The sequence below is a fragment of the Crocodylus siamensis genome, chromosome 1 (assembly GCF_052110815.1).
Source record: "Crocodylus siamensis isolate JL-2025a chromosome 1, ASM5211081v1, whole genome shotgun sequence".
Lineage (NCBI taxonomy): Eukaryota > Metazoa > Chordata > Crocodylia > Crocodylidae > Crocodylus > Crocodylus siamensis.
The window spans coordinates 298,308,297-298,332,862 of record NC_143395.1 but is presented as its reverse complement, the minus strand read 5'-3'; the positions used below and the strand labels follow the sequence as shown (position 1 = coordinate 298,332,862).

The following is a 24,566-nucleotide window of genomic DNA, read 5'->3' as shown; positions in this document are numbered from 1 at the left end:
GCAAATAAAACCTTAATAGGAACATAAGAAATGCCATACTGGATTTGACAGCAGGTTCATTTAACCCAATGTTCTGTATCTCACAGTGACATGGAACTTATGTTAAGGGGGAGAATATGTGATGAGGGCCTATTCAGACTCCTCTGTCTCCTGCCCCTCTTTCCTTACAGATTCCAGGATTTAGAGGCCTAGGACGTCTTAATTAAAAGGTTGCACCCACATCTATGAAGTTTAATACTCTTATAACCTTTGGAATCCTTTCTGGGGCTCTGAAATATATGTCACTTGGCTCAGTCTAGCACAGGGGTGTCCAACTTTTTTGAATGTGGGGCCGGATCATGAACTTTTTAATCACCCAGTGAGCCGGCGAGCCATATTCAAAGACCTCACAGGAAGCGGTATCACATCAGAAAGTGATGTCACATGACCTTTGACACCAGTGAAGTTCCAGGAAGTGACAATGAAATGGGTCTGGAAATGTGGTTTAAAATCCAAAATAAAAACAACATAAAAGCAACAATGAAATAATAGTCAATACTTGACTAAAATAAACACTTTCGTTTCTACTCACTTCTCAATGAATGAAAAAAACATAATGTAGGCTTGCCCTGGTGTAGCAAAACCTCCAGTTTTTCTTTTTTTTTATTGCATTTGCTCCCCTTCCCAACCATTTCTGACTTTTTCTCTTCCTCTCTATTCCCTATAGATAAGTATAAGTAAACTAAGATGTAGGATAAGCTTTAAACATTTTTATTTTGGTAGCAATTTTTTGGTTTTGGTTTTGGATATCCACTGTTTTATATTGTATTATTATTAGGTTTGTATTCTTTTTTACTGTTGTATATTGTCTTATTATCATTTTTGTATTCATTTTTATTGTTTCATATGGATATTGTATGGTTTAGGCCTGTGTTTATAAGTGAACCAAAGTCATGTCAAGTTTCCATTTTATATGTCAAGTCTCCATCTTGTGTCCTCTGCCCGGGCATCCCCTGTGTCGCAACTGTATGAGTCACGTATCCCTCCCATGTAAATTGGTTCCCGGATGAATGACCGTGATTGGGAATGATTGAAATACAATGGTAGCAGGCCTCTACTGAATGGCCTGTTAAGTCTGGGCCATCACCTCACATTGATTCATCCAGGAACCATGGACCTCACCCAGGAACAGAGACAAGACCAACATTTGAAAGACAAAAGACCCTGCAGAACCAGCAAATCTCTCCATCTGGACCAGCACCATGTTACATCACCTATCCACCCAGAGGCCCTGCAGGCAACCCCCCTCTGGACAACACCTACTGGACAAGGACCCCTTTCTAGCCTGGATAGGTAGATATTACCTGCATACCTCCTCCTACAATTTGGACACTCTCTCTCTTTCTGTCTCTTTCTCTCTCCTCCTGGATTTCAGTGGACTTCAGCCCCTGCATCAAGCCTCTCTAACCCCTGCTGCCATTGTGTGTGTGTGTGTGTGTGTGTGTGTGTGTGTGTGTGGGTGGGTGCAAGGGAACCAATAAGACACTGTGTCACCATCTCCACTGTTCAGTAAAACCACTGTCATTTACAACCCCGAGCTGGGTCATGTTTTACTGAATCCCAGTCCCTTCCCTATCTTAATTTCCAGCCTTGTTCTCTCTCTCTCTCTCAGCTCCAGCCCCTTTCCCCCTCCCCGCTAGTTTCCCACCTCCTCCCAATTCCATCTCCCTTTTTCTGCCACCTCTCAGCCTCTCCTTGCTTTCATGCTGTCCCTGCTGCTTTTCAGCCTCCCGTGCCGTCTACTTTTCCCTGTGACTTTCTGCTGCCTTTTTCTGCTTTCGCACTGCCCTGCTGCTTTTCAGTCCCTCCTGCCACTTTTCCTGTGATTTTCTGCTGTTTTCAGGCTTCCCTGGCACCTTCTGTAGTCATCCCTACCCCCACCCCCGCAGCTTCCCAGCTCCTTGTGGCTGTCCTGCAGTTTTCTCCAGCAGCTGGAGCCTTTCTCCAGCTCCCAGCACCTACTGTTACTCCCTGCAACTTCTCTAGCTGCCCCAGAACCATCCTCTGGCTCCCCACACCCAAAGCCCCTCTTTAACACCCACACTTTCCCTTAGTTCCATTTTTCCCTCTTCCTACCTAGCTTTTCAGCTCCCCCGTAGCTCTGGCTCCAGTCCCAGCCTCTGTGCCAGCATTGCTTCCCTGTTATGCAGGCTTTGGGCATTGTCTTTTAATCAATTAACCTAAAGTTACCCCAAGCCTCAGTTCTTCAGCCCAGGCCCCTGTAGTCTACCGGTTCTAATCCCAGTCCTGGTAACTTTAACTCCCTACACTTCTACTTCCTTACCTTAACCTTTCCCCAGGTATCCCGAGTATACCAAGCACATACATACATACACATCACAACACCCAACTTAGGAACTCACCGGTATGTATGTGTAGGTGGGTGGTATGTGTGTAAATTAGTGAATACACACACACACATATATATATGTATATATAGATACCATTGTGTGTGTGTGGTATATAAATTAGTAATCCAAGTATGCATATTGGATGTGCAGGTGTTGGTAACTGGTAACTGATCCTGTCTAAATTTGCTGTGTGTAGCATGTATAGGCTTAAACTGGTGATAGGTGTGCATGAACCTAGACTAGTTATTTTGAATGTGTGTATCTGAGTTGCTAGTGTGAGGTGTGTGTGTGTATATTTATAGCGTAAGTTGCTAGTGTGAGTGGCATTGTGTGCATGATATACAAATTAGTGATCTGTGTCTAACTTCTGGGGTGTATAGTGTATGTGCTTGAATTGGTAATAGGTATGCATGTGGGTAGGCTGGTTTGAACGTGTATGTGCCTGACCTGGTAGTATGTGTGTGTATGCACCTAATTGAATTGTGTGTTTGTATATGTGCAACAACATGCCCTCCTGTCTAACAGTGCAATATTGAGATCCTGAGCATTGGCCTGACCCCTCAGGGCAACACTGGGACACCTGGGTGTACAGCACCAGGTGGAGGAAGCCGTGGAGGAGCAGCCAGCTGTTGGCCTCCAGCAGCAGCAGTGAGGAGGAGGAGGAGGAGGAGAAGCAGTGCCTCAGGACGCTGCCCGGCGCCATCTGGGACAAGGAGCCCAGTCTTCACACACAGCCACATGTGCGCAGCCTGCCTCCCTCCTAGCCCCCGGCTCCCATGGAGGAGGAGGAGGAAGGCACGAGTGTGACTTTGTGCTTCCTTCTCATGAGTGCATGCTCATGTGTGGCACCCCCCTGCGGGCTCCTCACCATCCCACCCAGGGATGTGGCCCTGCTGACAGCCAGGCAGCCATGTTTTACGCTCACACATTCATCCCCGCACTGGACCATGCCGCCCCACCCTGCGTCGCCCTTTCCCCGCCGATGCAATGCGGACCACCCCCAGCATGGGGCTTAAAGGAGCCACGTGATGGGTGTGGAGGAGGTGAGGGGGCACCTTGGCCTGGGCCCTGGGACCTGCCTGGTGTGAGCTCACCTGCTCCGGCCTCCATGGCTGTGTTCAGGGGAGCTGAGAGAGGGGCCCCGCTCCCCCCAGGGAGAGGGTCAGTAGTCACTGGGCAGCCAATTGCCTCGTAGTCCATGTTCGCTGGTCACCTACTATGGGGCTGGGGGAGGGACAAGGGGTGGGAATGAAAGCAAACAGTGTTTACTTTTGTTTCTTGTCACAGCACCTTGGGCCTCAGAAAATGGCTTGGCGGGCCGCATGGCAGCCCCCAGGCCATACGTTGGGCAAGCCAGGTCTAGCACATGTCCACTAAGGGATGTTATACAAGTGAACTGCATGTCAGCATTTCCAAACTAAGGTTGGGCTGGACAGATTAGAACTGGGAGCCATAACAGGTGCTCAGGTAGCCTCTTAAGCCTTTTGGCTTGAGCTCTGTGGGACCCAGGTTGAGAATCTTGTGGGCTGCCCCAGTCATTCCATGCCCTGTTCAGGCAGCATGCTATGTGCTGAAAAATTTAAGCGAAACTGCATCAGTTTCCCATATATGAGAAGAAAATGCTGTGTGATCTGCCTCATGATGAGAGAGTAATGCTTTGTGCCCAATTAACAAGAGAGAAAGGGAGAAAATTCTGTCTCTTGACATTCACAATAGCAGTAATAATGGCTTTCAGATGTCTGATAGGATTCTGCAATAAAAGGCCAATTAATTGTAGAGATACTTTCAACACTCATTCATCAAAACCAGTGCAGAGGTAATGGAAAAGACACACCGATGGCAGACAGTATCTTCCTGTGTTTTGCACAGTGCCAAGATCAATGGGGCTGAAATCCTGGCTGGGACCTGCCGCTACTATGTTAATAGAACACTGACCCACAATGGCAAAACTTCCATTGACTTGAGTAGGGGCAAGATTTCACCCTTATTCGGATATTACTTGGATATTCAGAGATTTTGTAATAGTGTTTGTGCTCTCATAATCTTATGAATGTTATCATCAGAATGGGATGGATTCATCACAAGTGTAACATGAGCAACCAAACATGATTTCACCCAGTATTTCTAGTTAAATTATCAGGAAGACACAGGTAATTCTTCCTGCCATTAGAAAACCTCCAAAAGCAATCTGAAAGGTGAGGGGATCTGTTCACTGAGGCTACTTGAGATGTACTGTATTCATACTTGCATTATTTATTTGAAGGGCTATATATAAGTATACCTGCACACTGTACGTAATATGTTTTGTGAAGCAGAATGTGTCAAAAAGATGAGTCCCAGAACGAAAGAGGCTTGAGTCTAAAAGTTCAAACTGGTTTCGTAAAGAACAAACACAAATTAGCATGTGGTCTTTTCAGGCTGAAGGATTCACAGGTGAACTTCACCAGTGTTGTGAAAGTGATGAGAAAAGGGCTTTGGTGAATGTTACCTGTGATATGCTTCCAAGCTGGAGAGGTGGAGAGATTTAGGGAAAAAATGAGAACGGCAAAGTTGGTTAAAGTATATGGTATGATACAGGGTAAGAAAGAGTAGGGAAGAGATGGTAAGCCAATGCAGAGGTGGGTAGAGACTTAATACCAAGAACTGGTAACTCAGACTTCAGGCAAAAAGGGAGTGACATGGGGAGGCATGGTGAAAGCACTGATGATTTAACTGGCTCCTTTCACTGGAGCTGTCCATTCTGAAGACACAGTATATAAGGTACTCTAAAAAGATGTTCTAAGCTGGAAGATTCTTTTCCATTTCATTCCTCTACCCCAATATTGAGATCTCTTAACATTTCTTCCTTCCTTTTTGCAACTGACAGATACCTGGAATAACTCCCAAACCAACTGAATCTGTTTTTTCAAACCCAGAATTCTTTGACTGTGAAAATAAACTTACAACCACCCATTCTCACAGCTGCAAAATCTGAAAATGTTCTGCACTGCACAGAGGCTGGCTTACTTGTATACTGGAATCCTGAACCAAGCAGAGCTGTTCCTGTATTTTTTGGAGTTCTTCTTGCTGCCACCGAATGTTGGCTTGCAGGATCCGTGTTCGCTGCTCCAGCTGATCCTTGATGGTCTGGAACATGCTAAATTGTGCCGAGAACTTCAAAAGACAAAATAAACAGCCATGTCTTTTTCCCATCATTACAGCAAGGGCTGAGCTCTACACTGTTTCATTCTACAGACAGGACTTGGTTTCTTGATTGCAAAAATATAGTTTGTCTAATGCTATTTTGAAATATCATAATATCTAGACACTGAGGAATCTTCTTTATTTTCCATCTCAGGAGTATCTTGTTCAAATGTTAGATTTTGCAAACATTTTTTGTCAGATGTTAGACTGATGATCATTGCTGTTATTGTTATTTAATTATTTATCAGAATGCAGTATTTGGATGGTGTATCACTGCACAGAAAAAGCCTTAATCAGATGTGGAATTAGTGTAATACTGGATAAACAGGCAATACTAGTTTTGCTGCATCACCAGCCAAAGTTATCTCCATCCCACAAAAGTTAAGTATAGAAACACTTAGTGGGAAGCGGGTATATATCCCAAATGAATTATGGTAATAGTAATATTACCAAAGTAGAAATAACAGTGCTACAACAGTTTTTTTTCTGCTGATTGTTTCATACTACAGTGTGATTTCCAGCTACACTGTTTAGGAATATATTCAATACTGAGATGTCAAACTGGTAGTCAAAGATATTTAAAATTGTTACTATATTATTTTCAAACACAACATAAATTAATAGATCTTATGAACTTAGTAGGAGGGAGGCAGTTCTAAATAATTGTACAAAATAGACATCACTGTAATAAAATTTAAAAAGAAAGTATAAGAGTATAGGGTAGTTAGCTAACAAAATATGGATTCACATTCTGGAGAACATTTAACAGGTATCATTTAAACTCAGTAACTTTTCCATACTTAGCATATTTCACACTTCTATCAATCATGCAAGAGAGCCAAGGGGTATCTTTTGATTTCCAGTGTTCAGTCAAACATAACCTTGCTTTAAAAAATAGTGGGTTAGTTTCCTAGCTTTTTAAATAGATACATGCCACAAGGCAAAATAATGAAAGGGATCAGATTTCTATGAAATCACTGGGGTTCCACTTGCTCACACCATGCATTTCACTTCTTAAATAGCACAACTAATGACAGTAGTGAGAGGGGCAGATTGGGATTGGTTAAATTGTACAGTGTACCAGATTTCTGTGGAGTGAGGTTGAAACAACAGCTGGTCTGGTAGATTCAGGTTTTATGCCTAGAACCTCTTTGCTTTACGGTAGTCCCCTGTGTGAAGGAAAGTACCTCCTTCTCTACGTTTCCTGCAGCTAGTACCATATTTACTCAATTGCAAGATGAGATTCCCCCCTCTCTCATTTAACACGGGGGAAAAAAGCCCCTCACCTTGTAATTGAGTATGAGGCAGCAGGTAGGAAGTCAGACAGATGCTGCAGCTCAGGCTTTAGCCCCAGTCCTGCATTGGGGTTCGTGTTGCAGCTGCTGATGCCCTCCACTGCATCTGAACCCCTTGCCCAAGGCTGCAGATGGGGATGTGCAGGCACAAAAGGGGTGGGGGTGGTAAGTAGGTAAGGGGAGAGTCAACAGCAAGGGGCAAGCTGCCTGTCCTCCCACTTGCCACCTGAGTGCTCTCCCTACTGCCTGCCCCCCCACCTGCTGTACTGCCTGCCCCTTACTGCCCTGTCTACTGCCTGCCCCCTATTGCCTGATCTCCCTACCACGGCTTTCCCCATTACAGTGTGGGGCTGGGGGAGGAAGAATTTAAGCAATCCTCCAATAATTAGATTCTATACAAGGAAAATTATACCAAATGTATACAATTTCCATGGACAGATTCTAATTATTGGGAGGGTCTTCTTAAATTCAGGGTCATCTTCGTTTTGGGTAAATACAGTATTTGAAGTATCCATTAAAACTTTCTTAGAGTGAGGAAGATCATTTTTCTTTATAGCTACATGTATGGCTTTACTGTTTAAGAAGAATTCTTTGCTCAGGGGATCCTTTCCTCTTCTCATATTCATTTAGTATGTTCTGCACTGAACTGAGTTATCAGTCCTGAAAAGATCAGAGATAAGATTATGTAGGTGTCACAGTTCCCCATTCTGTGAGAGCACCCTAGGTGCATACTGGCATAAGCAGGAACTGCCAAGACCCTCCAGGATCCGTCCCTATGTGTTAAAAGAAGGCATGAAAATAACGAAACACGAATTACAGTAACTGGAGTATCTTTACTACAGTGCTGATGCCCAGAAGGTTTTTGCTTTTAAACAACAGCCCTACCTTATACAGCCCAGCAATTTCCCACAGTTTGAAAATAGTCTCACAAGTCCCTGGAGGGAAGTTTAAGTTTGTATGACTTCTAATTGGTACAGGACATAGGAGGCAGGGCCAGGGATAACTCTTCTTCTGTTCCAAAAGTGAAATATTAACCTATTTATATTAACCTTCAGCCATTTGGCAAAGAATATAAGTGACTCCGAAGGGGCACCAACTTCTTTTTTCAAGGTTGACCCAGTGTTTTTCTGGGCCCCTTGGTGCCCTGCCATGAAGACTGGAATTGTACTATTCGGAAACTACAACTAATCTTGGCTTCGATATGGCTCTGTGAAGGTGGTATAAGCAGGGTACTTAGCCTGCTGCCTCTGGCAGGGGGATTTGCTCCTTAAGCAGCTCTTCAGCTACTCTTTCCAACTCACATATACTCTTTAATCCACAAACATATAGGCAAATAAACAAACCATAAATCAAACCATGATGTCTTGTCACAAGCACTCAGAGGGGAACCCCTCTGAATCTGGACCTCAGCAGAGCAGCCTCACCCTTCGCTGTACAAAGCTGTTTTATTCACAGTTAGCTCCTCCTTTCCAAACTGTTTCTTCACAGTCTCCCTCTGCTCTCCTCTCTGGAACTTTTCAGGCTCTCAGCGGGCATGTCTACATGAGACATTTATTGCACAGTAGACTAATTAGCTGCACAGTAAACATTGTGCACCTAACCATGCACCCTAATTACGCCAGAGTAAATTGATTTACTCTTATAGAGACAAGTACTATCCTGCTGCAAAGTAAAAAACTCCAGAGCAGTGCATGTATAGATGCTGCCCAGCTGGCTGAGGCATGAAGGTCCTTCAGTGTGGGGGCTGCCTGCCAGCTAGTCCTGCAATGAAGCACCCGTGTGTCCCTGCCAGCCCCTCCATAACACCCTGAGCTGGGGAGAGAAGCCCCGGTCTGGCAGGCTGACCCCCAGAACCACCTGCCAGCTGGACTGGCTCTGACCTGGCTCAACATGCTATGATCCCAGGTGCACATGTAGACACTAGATAATCACTGCAGCTTATTGCAGTGCATCAATATACACGTGTAAACATGCCCAGTGAGTCACTCCCTTAATAGCAGCTTCCCTGCAGCTGCAGCTACTCAATGTGACTGGCTATCTCCTCTTAAGGGGAGACATGCCCCCTATTATAGATGGGTTCTGTAAAATAACTCTTGGGAACTGAAAAACACCTCTAATTCCTTCAAAGAGAACTTCTTGATCCAAAAATTTTGACAGAAAAATAATGTTAGGTAAATGGTTCCTTTTAACTCAGAAGTCCTCAAACCATGGATCACTGGCAACATGTTGCTTACAACTTCTAATGTTGTTCACAGCCATAGGAAACCAAAATGTTAAAAGTGATGATAAGGGAGAAAAAAGTGGGACACTACATGCACCGTGTTACTTGCTCAGTGCTGTCTATGTACAAATCAAGGCTGGGAAGTGGTGGCCTAATCAATCTATCCAATTTGCTTTTAAACTGCTTTGGGAACAGAGCCTAATTTTCCTCCAATATTTTTACTAAAAAAATAGTTGTTATGTTGGGGGATTAGTTTGAAATTTGAATTTGTTGTGCAAAGTCAAAAGCAGAAGAGTTTGCTTCTGGTTTCAAATAATTATTCAAAATTATTTTTAAAGAGCATGATCTCAAGTTCAGACAAACTGACTGATGATACCATATTTACTCAATTCCAAGACGAGGTTTCCCCCCCATTTAAAATGGCAAAAAAAGCCCCTTGCCCTGGAATCAAGTATGAAGCACTGAGGGGGCTGGCAGCTTCCACGGCTTCAGCCCCAATCCCAGGTCAGGACCAGAGTTGCTGCAGATGCTGCCTGCACTCCCCGCCACTTCTGCACCCGTTGTTTCTCCCCCATACAGCCTTGGGCCCCTGTCCCCACTCTCTCATCTCCCTCTCTAACCCCCTTCCTCCTGTTCCTCTCCTTGCAGCCTCTGCTCCCCCATTCCTCTCCCTCCATTACCCTTGCTATAGCAGGCTGTATTCCAACTCCAACTTGAAGCATGGAGCATGGGCCCAGCCTGGCCCTGTAGCAGCAGTCCTGCTGAGGCCATGCTCCATGCTGCAGTGCAAATGGAGCCTGCTGGCACCAGAGCAAAAGAAAGTGGGGGGAAGGGAGGGGAGGGGCAGGAGAGAGCAGAGCCGGGGTGGTGGGGGGAGGGCAGAAGCAGCGTAAGGGGGAAGATGGGAGTAAGGAGGGAGGAGGGGGGCGATGGGAGTGGGGGCCTGAGGCTGCTGTGGGGGATAAGTTGATGGGGAGCAAGTTGCCTGCCCCCCACCTGCTCCTATTGAATCCTCCACCACCTGATCTCTACTGCCTGCTGAGGACCCCTACCTCTGCTTTCCCTGCTGCAACAGGGGAGGGGGATGAATTTAAGACAACCCCCAATAATTAGACTGTATATGTGGAATTTGAATGAGAACAAATGTATACATCTTCCATGTACAGATGGGGAGGAGGGTATCTTAAATTCAGTGTTGTCTTGGATATGGGTAAATATGGTATTTTCTTCTTTGTTTTATATTTCATGTGGCTTTTTATGCTAGCACATGAACAAGTGAGCTTGTCTGCAAAAAGGAATCAGTTAAGAAAAAAAATTAGCATCACTTGTTTTTGTTTGTTTGGCTGGTTTTATTTTCTCCACTCCTGTGACTCAGCTGCATTACACGCTAACCATGCCACCTCCCAGAAAAGCTCCAGAAAAAACCTCCTATTGTTTTTGTCACAGGAAGGGATAGCAGTAGTGGACCTGCACCTTGACATATTTGCCTGAGGTTGAGCAGCTACTCAACTAGCAATGAAAAAAGTTCTAATTGGTCAATAAATTATAGAGCTCAACTTAAGATATTCCAAAGTAAACACTTCATAATCTTCACCCTGTCATCAGCAGTTGATTATAACATTTCCAAGTTTCTGCAGTATATTGAGAAAAATGAAAACCACAGAAGTACCAGCTTTCCAGACACTAATATAACCTCAAATACTGCCATCCATGAAATCTCACAGATTTTCTTCTCCTAGTTGCAGAGGATCATCAGTTTTTTCAGTATTTGGTTTCTTAAAATGGAAATACAGTAACATTTTCATTGTGTTTTAGGGGAATTTTTTTAGCATGAATAAAACACACCAACTCATTTTTTAATGGAGAGAATTTTGATATTAAGCTGGACATTTGCATTCCAACTACTGGTTACAATTGTGCTTTAAGGTTTATTTAAAAAAAATCCCCTGGATAATAAGCCATTCAGAACTTAAAACTTAGCATGAGACAAAAATGTTTGTTTGAAATAAATCCCAAAGGGTAAAATATAGCGATCCCAAGCCTCATTTACGTGGTTCTGGCAATGTAAAAGGCACCTTAAAGTTGGTGTAAATTTCATCTAGTAAATAGTGTAAAAGAGAACCAGACATATCAGGTTTTGCGCCTTGAGCAGCAGTATAACTTTTTGAAACAGCTACACAATAAAAGATTCTAGGAATGCAAGAAGACAAAGTACTACCAACTCTTAGTAAACACCCTGGCATCCTTAGGGCAGAGTAGTAGATTATTACAGGCAATCAAATTCAAAAGCCATGAGTTTATGTCCCACTTCTTAAACTACTGATAAATAATCAACTAGCAAGTTAAGAACATTTTTTATTCTGGAAAGCATGTGTGCATGGATTTTGTTGTTCATTCATTTAATGCTGATACAAACAAAGGACAAATTATGGTCTTTTTAAATAATTGATTTTCTCCCCCTAGGCTGACATGCTCATTATTTTGGGGGTGAGGCACAAAAAAGAATTGATAATTTATGAAAACTGCCCCATTCTGTGGAGAATTACTACCCTTTTCCAGAGATAGCTTTTGTATAGGGTTAATGTGACAGCAACCTCAACTAAAAGGTAGTGGTGCTTTATTTACAGGTCTTAGAATTACTAATAAAGGGAAAAAAATCCTGCCTCTTGAACTTTTCCAGAGGTATTGTTGTGATCAACTGAGCCTAGCTGTCAGTGAAAGGGATGAGTATGATATCAGAACTGAGATAGTTTGGAACTGGTCTTTCAATTTAATCAGAATTCAAAAGGACTGCCTATAGCAGCTCAACTGGATTCTACTCTGAACTGAAGGATGGAACACAACTGGGAAACCAGTACCTTTTGTTTCAGTGTGGATGGCAGGGTAGGTAGGTCTGGTGGGAAGTAAGTCAGACAGCATGTCTCCAGGTTCATTTCTGAAGGAGGAGGATATATGATAGGGGTGGACAATTATTTGGGCTGGAGGGCCACTTAAGGAGTTTTGGTGAGCTGTTGGGGTGAGGAAATTAATCCTAACTAGCCTGCTGACCACCACCAGGAGTCTGGGGAGGAAGGGCTGCACCCCATGCTGCTCTGCTCTGTCACAGCTGGAGGCAGGCTGGGTAGCATGCAGACTTCTCTGTGCCCACATGCTGTTGGCACTACACAGTCCTGCATGGGATGGGGCACAATACAGTGTGTTAAGTAGCTGCCCTGCCTCCCTGTTGTTTCATAGTTTCATAGTAGCTAGGGGCAGGAGGGACCTGATCAGATCATCTAGCCCGATCCCCTGCCACAGGCAGGAATGAATGCTGGGTTCACAAGACCCCAGACAGGTGATCATCTAACCTCTTTTTGAATTTGCCTAAGGTAGAAGCAAGGACCACTTTCCTAGGAAAGTTGGTTCCAGATTCTGGCCACCCTAACTGTAAAATATTGCCTTCCGATCTCTAACCTAAACCTATTCTCCATCAGCTTATTACCATTGTTCCTCGTCACCCCAGGTGGTGCTGGGGAGAATAGGGCTCTTCCTATTTCCTGATGATCTCCCCTGATGAGTTCGTAGGCAGCCACCAGGTCCCCCGTCAGCCTCCTCTTGCCGAGGCTGAACAGGTTCAGGTCCCTCAGTCTCTCCTCATAGGGCCTTTCCTACTGCCCTCTCACCAAATGGGTGGCCCTCCTCTGAACTCTCTCCAGGCTGGCCACATCCTTTTTAAAGTGCAGCGCCCAGTACTGGATGCAGTACTCCAATTGCAGCCTGACCAATGTCGCATAGAGGGGGAGTATCACCACTCTGGACCGGCTTGAGATGCATCTTCGGATGCATGACAAGGTGTGGCTGGCCTTGCTAGGTGCGCTCTGGCATTGGTGGCTCATGTTTATCTTGGAGTCAATAATGACTCAAAGATCCCATTCCACCTCTGTGCTTTCAAGAGGGGAGCTCCCCAGCTTGTATGTATGCTGTGGATTCCTTCTCCCCAGGTGCAGCACCCTGCATTTGTCTACATTGAACCCCATCCTATTCTCATCTGCCCACCTTTGCAGTCTGTCTAAATCTATTTGCAGCCTCTCTCTCCCTTCAAGTGTGTCCACCTCGCCCCACATCTTAGTGTCATCAGCAAACTTGGACAACGTGCTTTTAACCCCCTTGTCCAAGTCACTGATGAAGATATTAAAGAGTACAGGCCTGAGGACTGAGCCCTGGGGACCCCACAGCTCACATCTCGCCAGGTTGAGTATGACCCATCCACCACTACTCTCTGGGTGCGCCCCATCAGCCAATGTTTTACCCATCCAACTGTGTAGGCATCAATGCCACAGTCGCCTAATTTATTGATGAGAATGGGGTGAGAGACAGTGTCAAAGGCCTTCTTAAAGTCTAGAAAGACTACGTCCATGGCGACACCATCATCCAAGGATTTAGTTACTTGGTCATAAAAGGCAATCAGGTTGGTCAGGCCACTGATGGGCCACTGCCGCCACTGCATCACACCAGGGAAACTGGGGGTGGCTAGCCCAGGCTGAGCCCTCCACCCCACCCAACCATGCCCAGCAAGCACTAGTGGCACTGCAGTAGCAGCAGCAGTGGCAACAGTTCATTGCAGTGAGTGGGATGGCTACTTGGTATGCTGCATCATGCTACATCCTGAGAGGGGCTGGCTGCCAGTGGTCACAGTATCAGGACTGTACAGCCACAGCACCAGAAGGAATCCAGGCAGGGGGGAATAGATGAAGGGAGGAGGGCAGAGGAGTCTGCATGCTATGTGGCCCAACTTGACCCTGCCTGCTGTAAAGAAGAGTGGCCCAGGGTGCAGTCCTCCCTTCTCTTGGCAGCAGCAGGCAGGCAGGCCGGATAGGATCAATTGGTGGGCTGGATATGGCCCTCAGTCTGTATTTTGCCCACCCCTGATATAGGATGTTAAAAGGAAAACACCCTTCCAAACATATATTAAAAAAAAATGAAAAATTTAAGGACCATTCTACCTGTGCAAGTAAAGGTGCGATGGGATCTAATGCATGATTCATATAATCATGCCTCCTGCCCTGCCACATGTGCATAGCAGGAAAAGCAATTGTAGGATTACACGTTAGATCCTATGTACCTTACTGCTGGTGCAGGGGGAGCCCAATCTCAGGCTCCCCTTGGACTGCCAAAAAGCAAGCTCTCACAGCTGGGAGCCCCACCCCATTTGAGAGGCTCCCAGCCATGGGTGAGCCCCATGCATCCCCAGGACGGAGGGGATCGCTGTGGTGATGCCCACTCCCCAGGGATGCATGAAACTCTCAGAGCAGGAGGATTGCTGCAGGGATGATCCCTCCATCCCAGGGGTGTGTAGAAAACCCTTGAAGGGGGTGAATCACCAGAGGGTAATCCCCCAATCCTGAGATTGTGTGAAACCCCCGGGGTGGGAGGATCACTACAGGACGATCTCTATTGCAACCCCCTGTGGTGATCTCCCTTCCCCCAGGATGCATGAAACCTCTGGGGCAGGAGGATCACCTCTGCAGGATGGGTGGGGTGCTACTGAGATCCAAACTCCGCAGCTGCTAGGGCTGAGAGTCCCTAACAGTTGCAGGACTCTCAGCCCCAGGTAGACAAGGTGCAGTCCTATGGCTGGGAGCTGTATCAGCTGACAGGACTCCCAGAAAAGTGAGTATTGCATGCTGGTGTGGAGTCATATGGAAAATATGAAAAAGAAAGAGAAATGGGATTTTGTTACTTTAAATCAAAAGTCCTCCAGGACTTTTTGGGTATAAGCTCCAAAGGGACAAGGTACACATCTGAAAGATGCAGGGGCAGCAGAGCTTTATTAGCAGTTTCTAGGGCTGTGCAAAATTTTGGGAGCCGTTTCATTTCGGAGGTGTTTCAGGCTGTTTCAGCACCCAAAACACCAAATCTAAATCAAAATGGAGGCTCAGAAACATCTCCAAAACAAAATGAGGCATCCAAAACGTTTTAGAAATGTGTCAGGAAATTTCAGAGTTTTGGAGCTGCGCTTACAGGGAAACAGCTATATGTTGCTACCCTGCCAAGCAACTCAGCTCTGCAGGGAGCAGAGATCCATGCCGGGGGTCTCCTCACCGCTGCTGCCCACCCTGTACTGCCCTGGCAATGTAAGGGCTGCACAGGGTGGGCAGCAGTGGTGAGGAGACCCCGACGTGGATCTCTGCTCCCTGCAGAGCAAGGTTGCCCAGCAGGGCATGCTGGTCCCTGCTGTGTGACCTGGCTCCACAGGGGGTAGAGATCTGGGGCAGTGTGGGGAGGGCAGTGGCAGTGAGGAAACCCCTGGCGTGGATCTCTGTTCCCTGCAGAGCCAGGTTGTGTGGCACAGATCAGCAGGCTTGCTTGCCACTCTGTGCTGCTTCCCTGTCCTGTTACCCTGCATGACAGGGATCAGAGATCCACATGGGTGTCTCCTCACTTGCACGGAGGGCAGCGGCCTTCCCCCTCCCCCGCATAAGCCACCACACCCTGTCCTGCTCCTCGCTGGGGCCCCTGGCCCCTGGCCCCAAGCTCTGCCTGGCTGGGTAGGGCTGTGCAAAGCTTCTCTTGCAGCCCATTGAAAACAGATTTCGAGGAGGTTTGGCAGAGCCGAGAGAGATTTAACTGAAACGAAACAGGACAGTGATCTGAAACACCAAAATGAATCACTGTCCTCCGAAATGGCTGAATCCGAAACCAAATCGAAACACAGCTATTTCGCACAGCCCTGGCAGCTTTCCCACAGCTGCAGCTACTTAACAGGGCTGGTTGCTCCTTCTTAAGGGGACAGATCCCCCTATTAACAGGTTTTAAAAAATAATTTCTGGAAACTGAATTATAGGAGAACTCTAGGCCATCATCTCTTGGAAAACTTTGGAAGGGCTGAAATAATGTGACAGAAAAATGCAGTATTCAACTGTACTTCTTCAAACCCAGTGCTAATGTAGTGTTGGCAGGCCAGGAAGATAGGTGAGTTCTTGGATTCTTGCCAGTGAAGCCCAATGGTAACATCAGTCTAGTTAGCATGCTCACTGGTAGGGGCATACTCAAGGAATGGGCTTTGTTGAACTTGTTTCTTCTGTTCTACCTGCTGCTGCATCAGCAAAGCAAAACAGACAGTAGGGCTTTTTTTTTTAAGACAGATTAGTGTTTTGTTTTGTTTTGTTTGTTTTTAATATGTTCAGGAACAGATTGGAACATGTAAATAAGTGTGTGGGCATAATCCAGAGATCACTCCCACATTTTAGTTGTTTTAGAGCAGGTAAAATTTTGGATCTAAATTGACAGGTTTCCTATAAAAAAATTTGGACTATATTCATTCCTCTGGCTCACAAAATGGGAAAACATAAGATTGTTAAGCAAATTTATGTTAGTTTGAAATCACCAACTCACCTGTGCCATAGAACTAGGCTGATTTTGCAAAGCTGCCTGGGGTAGCAGCTGCTGTGGGAGAAGTTCACATGATGGCTGAGAAGGCAAAGATGCCTAGGTTTAAAGAAAGAAAAAGCTTTATTCAGGTGCACAGCTACTCCGAATCTCAGGTCACCTCCTAAAGCAATGGTCTTTCCTGTTAAACTAGTACATGGTGCATTGACCATTCATCTAAGACTTCATCTAACTTTTCATCTAAGACTTTATGACCATGTGTAAAGGTACCTGAAGTGTGGTAGGCTGACTGAGTCTTTTCATGGACAAATCCTGCTGTATACTGGGTGCTCTTTGTAGGGAAGGAGTGGTAGACTCTGTGATCAGCTTTGTTGGTGTAGCTGTAAGAGAATATATAGTAAGTTCTTGCATGCTGAAGAATCACCACTGCTTAAAATCAGACTCATGATAAGATGCGACCAGAAATGATATAGGTGGAGTAAAATTCCCAGTGAAGTCAAGGGTGACCTTTCTACCGACTCCGCTTGACATGTGAATTGGGCTTATAAGAAGGATGATGGTAAAATGGACCAGATTCTGAGCCCATTTAGTGGAACAAAAGGCCCAAAAAACTGGCTTTTGCATAGGCAAATCCCTTGCTAGTGCAGACTTAGACTATGGCACAATATTTGAGGGACTTATAGGTGCATCAGGGGTATAGTTAAAGTCCCTTGGGTGCCAGCAACCCTGGACCAGTATAATAGCACCTGGACACTGCCATGCTGATGGAAGTCAGAGCAGTCTGAAGCTCCTCAGTTGATGATTTCATATTTAGAGAGCACAGCAACCACTACAATTTTCTAGCCTGACTTGGTGTATAACACAGGCAGCTACATTTTCACTAATAATTCCTGAATCAACTTCTGGTTGGGTTAGAGCAGCTCTTTTAGTAAGATATTTTATCTAGAAGTAAACACTTGGAGGGAAGATGAAGCCATTTCCTTTAAACAGTTGTACCAATGGTTAATTACCCTCTCTCCTAAAAATGTATGTCTTATTTCTAGTCTGTATTTCTCTAGCTCCTACATCTAGCCTTTGAATCTCATGCCTTTTTCTGTGTGACTGAAGAAAGCTCTGTCAGAAATTTTCCCCTCAGGATATTTCAACCATGACCTAAGCCTTCTCTTTAATAAGTGAAATAGATTGGCCTGTTCTGTCTCTTGCTATCAGTCGTGCTCTTTAGAACTTGAAACATCTTTTATCTGTTTTTTTCTTTTTATGACCCTTCCAACTTTTCAACAACCTTACTGAAGTACAGACATGGTATTCTAGTCATGGTATCACCCAGTACCAGACACAGAAGTATTACCATTTCTCTACTCCTACTCAAAATTTGCCTCTTTATATACCCAAGAATTCTGTTAGTTCTCCTTGCCTCCTCACCTTGCCTGGGGAGCTTATACACATCCCTCTACCTATAATCTATATTCTTTGCTTTAAGATATGTGTTGATACTTTTGGCTGTGTTAAAAAAATCATGAATAACTTCTGAATTTATCCTGGAGTTTCAGAACTGTCCAGCTCAGAAGTTCACTGACTTCCAGGATGATACAGCATGTGATAGCTGGGAACTGTGCCTAGCAATTTTTGTCTTGGGAACAAAAATGCTCCTTATCATAGAACTTATGAAGAGCAAGTATCATGGCTAGGATCACTTTTCCCAAAGCTAGATAAATGACTATATTAGATCCTGGACTCTCCCATCTTATATTGTACATGAAATACCCATGGGTGGGTGACAGATTTGAGACACATGCTCTCACTACCATCAGAATCTTTCCACTAACTCCACTAACATAAGTGATATACCTTGTCCCCTTTTCTCCTTGGAAATTTGGTTATTTTATAATACAACAATAACACTAACTCAGGCACATCACTCACCTGCAGGGTCAGACCTGGGTGTGTGGGAAGATTTGTGTGAGCTCCTAGATGATACAGAGGTTGTCCGACTTGTGTTAAGAACTGAGGCACCTATTTCAAGTGCATTAAAGTGCTGTTCAGGATCCAGGCTTGACCCATTATTCTAAAATTTAAAAAAAAGTAACAATGACACCTAGGAGGGTATGATGTTTTGTCCAGTATATAACAGCACCTAGAGGTCAGAGCTTCAGCTGGTGTTAACTGACTTTCATACAGCTGTTTCAATTATCACCAGCCAAAATTGTAGGCAAAGGTGTCTATGGTGGTGGTTGGCAACCTTTAATAAGCCATGGGCTGGAACCTGGCTCTGGTCTAATGTGTGCCAGGTGGCTTTGGCAGCATGTCAGTGATGGTGGGGATGCTTTCCCTGCACCCTGCACCTGGCACTGTCTCCTAGCCCCACCACCCCAGCTCCATTCAGGTTCAGCTTCAGCTTCCCAGCTGGTGGGAAGCTATGCTGAGGCTGGGGAACTGCAAACTGCATGCATGCTGCCCCAGCTTCTTTCTCCTCTCCCTCTCCCCACATTCCTGCCTTGCCTGCCTCCCAGCTGCAACGCAGAAACAGTTGGAAGCTGCAGGGCTCCAAAACAGCTCCTCTGTCGGCACCCGTGCCAGGACCAAACAGTGAGGAGCTGTGCTGGGGTGGGGGGCCAAGGGGAAGTGGCTGCAGTGTGGGTGCAGTTGCTGCTTCTCTCTGTGTACCCTCCCTCTGGCTGCAGCACAGAGGCAGCTTCCAGCATGCAGGGAGCTGTGCTGGGGCTGGGCAGCTTCCAACTGTGCCTGTGCTGCAGCTGGGAGGCACAGCAGGGCAGGTGAGGAGCAGAGAGAGGCAGTGGCAGGCATAGGGGAGGCAGACAAAGTTTGCACTTCCTCGGTGCCAGGACAGCCCACCACTAGCTGGAAACTGAGCCTACATGCAGCCAAGGAGCAGGATGGAGGCTATATGTTTCTGACCCCTGGTCTACAGCATCTCCTTTTATTGTCTCTTTTAGTTGCATGTAAATTAGATTTACTTGGTCTGAGATGTTGCAGGCTATTGTCCTGTCATTTGGGGTCCACTCCAGTGAATTGCATAATCTTTGTTTCACCTTGTGTGGGAAGTGACAAAAACTGGAACCTCTCAGAACTATCAGGTACTGCAAAAAATTGGATGTTTCTGTTCTTCTGGAGGAAAGTTTCCTAGTTTCAGGAAATATGTACGTCTGTGTGTTAGGTTGAACTGGCATTTCTGTATAAACCCTGTTTTTCCAGGGGTAGGGACAGACATTAGACATAAACTGGTTTAAGTGATCAGAAATGACTTTAAACCTGTAACAGAACAGACATTCACTGCACATAAATCAGCTTCAAAATGGCCAAAACCAGTCTAAGATAAACCTGGTTGAATGTAGTATCAGACTTAACTGATTTGGCTTAAACCAGTTTATGCAATGTTTATTCCAGACCCCTTGCTGGTTTAAGTTAAACCGGAGTCTCCCAGGATCCTGGCATGCTCTCTGGGGTGGGCAGGGCTCTCTTCTCCACAGCAGGGCTGGCCCCTCCCCTCTGCTCCCTGGCTGTGGCTCTGGCAGAGACCTGCAAGCACAGCAGCATCTGCCTGGCTTCCTCTTGCTCTCCCCCTCCCCTCACCACTCCCTGATCAGCAGGGATCACCCATCCTTTCTGCCTTACACAGACACCTCTCAGCCTTAGCTAGCAGACCACATACTGGCTATAGTCCCTGCTGTGGCAGACAGCAGTGTCAGTTTAAGGCTTTTTGCAGCTTATCAACAGCTCAGTTGGTAATGTCCCTCCATTCCTTCTTTGTTTAAGAAGAGTTTGAATTAATGAGAGAGGCTGTTTGTTTTCTGATGGGGTGATAAATGCTGATAACAGATCTAATAAATGCTCTGTTATCAGGGACCGGGGGGGGGAGGGGGAGCCCTCCCTAATCCTGCTGGAGCTTGGCCACACCCCCTCAGCTCAGTCCTGTGGAACGGAAGGGAGGGCTGCTCTAGAATGCCCCCAACTTCTAGCCTGAGCCACTGCAGACATATGACTGCATGTCTGGGATATTTGTGCAGTTACAAAGTGATTTAGCTTAGCCAGGTTAGACTAACCTGCAAAGATTGAATGAATTCAGGCTCAGGCTTTTTGAATGTCTGTCCCTAGCTTAGCTGTAATGAAACTTAAACCGTATCCATTCTAGGCTGGAATTTAGCACAAAAGTCAACACAGGAGTGAATTTACTAACAGTAGTATAAATCTATTTTGAATTAGGAAATTTTAGATGCTTTTTGTGCACCGGCATCATCAACAATCCCTCGCAGTCCAGAAAGATTGTCTTCCATGATTGTCTTATCTGTGGGTTCAAAGATGGCTGACAAGGTCTATCTGGGATCAACTCAGGCACATGTTTCCGTGCAAGGTGGGTTGCTCTGGGCTCTTGATTTGGTCCATGATATGCTGTTTCTGCCACTCCAGCTTTTCCATATCCTGTTGTCATCGTAAGGTTTCAAAGTGCTGAGACTATTGCAGCAGACTTTTCCTCCATTTGGGGTGGTCCTGGGAGATACTCTCCCATGAGTTGATGTCAATGTTACATGTTTTTCAAGTTGGCTGTGAGGCTGTCTTTGAAGCACTTTCTCTGCCCTCCTCTTGAGCATACACCTTGAATAAGCTGAGAGAACAAAAACTTCCTTCAGGAATCTGGAGTTGCACACCCGGATGATGTGGCTGGCTTGGTGAAGCTGATGTCAGATGATCATTGCTTCGATGCTCGTGCTTTTTGCTTGTGAGAGGATGCTAATATTGGTGTGTCTATCTTCCCACTGGATTTGAAGTATATTCCGCAGGCAGCACTGATGGTATTTCTTCAGCTGCTGAAGAAATACCATCACCTCCATACAGCAAGGTGGGGGTTTTAGATCTGATGTTGAGATCTTTGAACACCCATTTCCTCAGGCCTCCAATGGCTGTACTTGCGCATCTGAGGCAATGTTGGATTTGTTTATTGATGTCAGACTTCTGTGAGAGATGGCTTCTGATGTATGGGAAAACTCAGCATTCTCCAGAGTCTCACTGTGAATGTGAATTACCAGAGCTTGGACTGCTCATTATGAGCTCGCTGGTAAAGGACCTTAGTCTTCTGAATGTTAAGCATCAGTCTCATTTTCTTGTATGCTTCAGTAAAGACGTTAATGGTTACCTGAAGGTCTGCTTCTGAGTGAGCACATGCTACAGCATTATCATGGAGTTTGATGATTGCGGTCAGAGTGTTCTTCATTTTGGCTCAGAGTCAGCTGTGATTAAACAGCTTACCAACCCTTCAGGAGTTTAGCCCACTCTGACTGGAAGCTTGTTGGTGGTCAGATGTAGCATCATGATGAGGAATATTGAGAAGAGTATTGGGGTGATGACATACCCTTGATTAACTCCCGTCTTAACCTCAAAGGGATCTGTGATAGATCCATTATTGAGAACCACTGCTGGCATACCATTATGGAGCAGGCAAAATTATGCACAATTTGTACATAATTGTGCATTAATAAACAACTATTGTATGTTCTATATTAAAACACAGGGTGCAGTTCCCTGGCAAGATGAGTTATTGTCAGAAGATCATCTAAGCACCCCCAAGAAGAGCCTTATTCATAAAAATGACCTGTCTTCATCAAAGATGTAACACTTCGTCAAGGAGGAATGTTGAAATTTATATTGCCACTGCTCATGTCTCTGGTGTTTCACAGTGAACTCTGATTTCCAAGTCTGTCATTTTTATGAGCATTTCCAATTCACTTAAATATCTGTTTGAGAGATCAGTGAATTCTGAAGTACAAAAGTTATGGAATACACCTAAATCTGTAGTGCTAACAGGACTCTGAAGCTGTTAGAGCAAAAATGAGCCACAATTGCTAACATGGACCCTATATACACACACATTTGGTTGTACCTTTAGTGCTGAAGAGACAACTTCTGTGGACCCTTCTTCCAAGCCTAATTCTTGTCTCCTTTCTACTTGAACATCTGCATAACTGTTTGGAAAATACAGCTGTATGTGAGTAACAGCAATACACTGTCATATTTTATCAAATGTACTTTAAATACAAGGAGCAGCATTAAATGTTATTGACACTCATTAAAGGATAAATAAACAAGTAAAAATCATGAAATCAAGTTGTTTTGTACTGCCTATCATTTGAAGGGCTAGTTTTTTGTTTTCGATTTCTGTTTCATCTTTCTATTCAAAAACAGAAAATAATATTAAAAGCAATTAAGATTGAAAATGTGTTTTGGGAGTCAAGATTACACCACAAAGCCATGTTACAATTTTTTCCCAAAATGTTCTATAGTATTTTCAAAGGATCAAATATGGTTAAACCTCATTTGAACAACCCTTGTTTATAACAAAACTGCTTTTAGCAATCACAACACCGAGAACCAACTTTTCCATCAAGTGACACAGCAAGCTGACCAAACCAATTACAGAGAGCACTTTCTTTAGTGAACTTTTCTCTCAGTCCCATGGGGTTTCATTATAATGAGGTTGTACTGCATGAGAACACTGGGAATGAACAGCTATGGATCACCCAATTTCCTGATGGCTACATGACCCCTCGTCACTCACGTTCATCCTACTATTTATTGAGATCTGAAGCTGTAAATCCCCAACATGCTGAGTGCTTCAACCACCCCCCTGTTATTAGGTGGAGGCGGGGGGCGAGAGTCTACCAGGTAATGGACACCATAGGGCTACTTGCAACGGCTTTATGGAGTGATGTCTCAAGGTTAGCTGCAGCAGGCAATGGAATATAACCTCAATACTGTGGGAAGTTTTAAACCCCCAGAACATTAGAGTTTTATTTTCTCTGAAACACATTCTGAGCTGTATTTACTTGGCTATACTGTCAGATCCCTTCTAAACAACACTTGGAATATCCTGTCGCTAGCTTTGCATTTACATCCATAAACTGCACTGCACTATTTATAAATGTGTGTGTTTCATACCCTGTTCAGCTGAACAAAACTCAGGAAGAAGGGAAGGGATGAAACACTTCAAGCCACCTTTCCACTCCCCCTATTCACAAGCCACCCTGGGACTGCTTCAATTGTTGTATGGCTACCAATGACCCCCACAGGCATCCCACCAGCCAAGAACAGGTGGAAAGCTTCAGTACTCTGGCCTCAGCTTCTGCTTCCCAACTAAGCCCAATGAAGCATTCTGTTGTCATGTCAGTGGCCAAACACCCAGCATGGGAAGCACCCGACAGGTGTAATGCTGCACTTGCTGACCATTCATATCTTGGGAGATGTAAAAAGGTGACAAAATGCAAGTTAAATTGTAGCCCCTGATTTTCAGATCTAATAGCAGACAAATGAACTTGGTTTTCATGAGGTATAAAATGATGCTTAACACGATCACTTTTGTTTAATGAAGTTATTTTCTCTACAGACTTCATTTTGTCACATGAAAGGCATGTTCACATTTATAAGAGGAATTTACAAGATAATTAAAACATCCATAGTTTTCTTTTAGATCCTTAGAGTCTGACAAGATTACAATGATAACAAATATCACTAAGTCATTTTCCATACCTTACTACCATGTGTGTGCATACAATGAACTCTGGCTTGGAGTTCCACTGATGATAGGTGATATAGTAATGGGTCTGTAACCAGATCCACTGCTGTCCTTTGGTCAGAAAACGATAACAACAAGACTTTCCCTTGCCAAACTGCATCACTGTTAGTAGAAAATGTACACTGCATATATAACAAATTTTAAGAAGTGAAAATTATCTTTTAAAAAAGTATTAAATAATTCTATAGTTAAATATCTTGTACACCACCATCTTTCCCTCTGTGAAATGTCTTCTATATAGCAATATAAACATAAAGAACACAAACATAACTGATATATAACTTTTTCTCTGTTTAAAATGCTGTTCATATCACAGCTAATTAAGCATCTGGCATTGATTTCTAAGTGTGAAAGGGTTGACTGCCATAGCAGAGGAACACAGGATATAAAAGTTTGAAAAGGAGAGACAAATTCTGTGTAGATTGAAAACCCAAGGAAACCCACTGACTTTAGTGATGCAATAAGGGAGGAAACAGTTTGAAATTGAAGGGAATTCCCCAGTCAAGAATTCTGCATTTATAAGAATG

The 24,566-nt window shown here is 44.7% G+C and overlaps 1 protein-coding gene across 2 annotated transcripts in view; it reads right to left on the bottom strand.

Moving 5' to 3' along the window:
- Positions 1–24,566, bottom strand: part of NPAS2 (neuronal PAS domain protein 2) — a 161,554-nt gene that overhangs the window by 16,757 nt on the left and 120,231 nt on the right. For both annotated transcript variants that reach the window (XM_090020522.1, XM_090020518.1), the window contains exons 11-16: positions 23,994–24,141; positions 22,351–22,432; positions 18,381–18,522; positions 16,728–16,837; positions 16,464–16,556; positions 5,397–5,543 (exon numbers count right to left, since the gene is read on the bottom strand). In XM_090020522.1, the coding sequence (XP_089876648.1) occupies positions 5,397–5,543; positions 16,464–16,556; positions 16,728–16,837; positions 18,381–18,522; positions 22,351–22,432; positions 23,994–24,141 (722 nt within the window). The remainder of the gene's footprint in view (positions 1–5,396; positions 5,544–16,463; positions 16,557–16,727; positions 16,838–18,380; positions 18,523–22,350; positions 22,433–23,993; positions 24,142–24,566) is intronic.